General features: G+C 35.5%; 1 protein-coding gene across 1 annotated transcript in view; it reads left to right on the forward strand.

Moving 5' to 3' along the window:
- Nucleotides 1-1,453: 1,453 nt before the first annotated feature.
- The window catches only part of LOC138039701 (uncharacterized), a 36,363-nt gene continuing 35,316 nt past the window's right edge, over nucleotides 1,454-2,500 (forward strand). Inside the window, exon 1 of the mRNA XM_068885547.1 lies at nucleotides 1,454-1,510. Coding sequence (XP_068741648.1) covers nucleotides 1,462-1,510 — 49 coding nt within the window. The 5' untranslated portion in view covers nucleotides 1,454-1,461. The remainder of the gene's footprint in view (nucleotides 1,511-2,500) is intronic.

Here is a 2,500-nt window from a genome sequence, read left to right on the forward strand (position 1 = left end):
TTTAGCACTTTTTGAGCCCTTTTGAGCCATTTTTGCCAGCACTTTTTTAGGTTTTTGCAAGCGCAATCGGGAAAGGCCTAATTACAAAGCTGTCAGATGCTCAGAGGATACGCTTAAACTTGTGGAGAAAAGAAGTTGTTAGGGAACTTGAAAGTTATCGACATGTCAGCCCAGAAGCCAATGTTTTTCGCTTCTCTTTTATTTGTTATTCTTCAGAAACTGGAATGCTGTAGTTCAATACCACACAATTCAGTGCCTTCTGATTTTCTGTAACACTTTCCACAGACAAGCCAGTGTATGCTTCACGGAAGCATCTCGTTGCGTATATAGCAGACAGAAAATTTCAAGGGGCTTTCCCGAGGAGGTTTGTCCCAAAAACAATACAATGTGTTTGGACTTGCAACATGTGGAATCTTCCTTCGATTACATAAGCAGCATAGAACTGGTAAGACTGCAGTCGCCGCTTGGAGGTGTAATGTAAAATAAGGCTTTTAGTTAAGGCATTTTTTTAAAAGTCGCGGCCCAAGTCTCACCTGTTCTATGCTGCTTGTTGAATGGAGAAACAGGAACGTTTGTCTACATAATGTTGATAGCATCACTGAAACTTAGAGTGGTATCTAACTTTTAAAAATAGAAAAAAAAGCTATAAAGTCGCAGTGGTCCAGTGGTTGGGGGTTGGGTCTAACAATGCATGCGGTTGTCTCGGATTCAAGTCTATCAAGCTTTGTAATAATATTTAATTTGGTATTACGAATCGCTGGAATAGTTGAACTTGAGCTGCTTACTTCCCTGAAAACAATATTGTTTTAGCTAACAGAAATCGAATGGTGTTTGAAAAAAATAATAATAATAATAATAATAATAATAGTAATAATAATAGTAATATATTTAATGATTTATATAGCGCTATTACACCAATTGCTCATAGCAGTTTAAAATAAGTAATCGTAACAAAAAGTTAATTAACAGTGCAGCAATATGTGAACTGGTTAACACAGTTATTACACCATTACCTTAAACATATATAAACTAGAAATGACATTACCTACAATAACTATCAATACGTAACATCCGATATATGTTAGTCTACCAATTTTATAAGCAACGCTTGCTTAAAAAGATAAGTTTTTTTTATCTCCTTTATATGTATTAACATTCGGTGCCTACCTTATTCAAAGTGAAACCTCATTCCACAGTTTAGGACCTGCAACACATGCCATGCCCATAAGTCACAGTACTTAATCCTGGGATACAAAGCCGTTCTTGTGAACAAGATCTTAACTCCCGAGCATAAAAACGTTGATTTAAAATTTCAGAGAAAACAGGGAGAATTATTATAACAAGTGAGAACAGAGAGAAAGACCATCGAGTGTCAAAGGGTGGTATGCAAGCCAAAGCTAACACGAGCAAATTCAGTAATGACGGTTTGTTTATTTATTTCTTTTGAAGACTGAATGTAAGATGGAGAGAAGAAGAACTGTCATCCTAAGCTGGCTTGTCCTTGCTTTCTGTAAGTACTTTTTAACTGATACAGATGTGCTGATTGCTTTTTTCAATGAAAAAATGTCATTCGAAAGCAATTTACCCTTTTAAGGAATCTTAACTTGGTAAAAGAGGACGTATTTTTCCTTTTGAACCTCTAAAACTTTAATAATACTTTCAAGAGGACAAAATAGTCCGGACCGGAAATAGCTTTTACTGATTTTCGTTTTGATTACGCTTTGATTACGCTTTGGTAATTACCTTATGATCATTGGTGTCTCATTGCACCATAAGGTCCAACTCGGAAGAAGGACTACCTTTAAATTTTCACTTTTAATCGAAACTTTTACAAAATTCTGAAACCTGATTGGTTATCAACAGCCCTGATTTGTAAAAGTAATTGGACTGAGTGGAGTGCAATTCAAGGAGTAATCGTGCGAGTGATTTGAGCCCCTATTTGTAATTGGCGCGCGATCAGGTTGGTGTCGAATTACATGTATCCAATTTGAAATTGGATTCCTGTAATTGGACACCTACGACATTCGTGCGTCAATCACATGCATTTGGATGGGGTCTTTCTTGCTGTTTTCCTACTTTTTGCAACACAGATTGAATATAATTTAAACTTTTTGACACAAAAAGATTCAAAAACTTCTTCTCCTCGCGTTTTGTAATAGTTACGATTACGTCAATAATCATAACCATAACAATTTTCTCAAATTTGATTGGTGCATTAACTACTTTATTTTTCTCTAATTATTGTGTAGGGTTAATTGTCCGTAATCGGATACCTCAAATCGGACAGTTACATCAGCCAATCATATATTAAGTGCACTCAGCTTAATTCACCAATCACAGAATTTATAACCATAACCATAGCAACCACCACTTACCCTACCAAACTGGGGATTTTCTAAAATAGCCAAATTTGAAACATTGGACAGTGAAAAAGGAATACATTAATTTTGTTTTCTGAGAAATTGTAATGGTTATGATTAATTGGTAACAGGACTTTGTG

The sequence above is a fragment of the Montipora capricornis genome, chromosome 3 (assembly GCF_036669925.1).
Source record: "Montipora capricornis isolate CH-2021 chromosome 3, ASM3666992v2, whole genome shotgun sequence".
In the NCBI taxonomy this organism is placed as follows: domain Eukaryota; kingdom Metazoa; phylum Cnidaria; class Anthozoa; order Scleractinia; family Acroporidae; genus Montipora; species Montipora capricornis.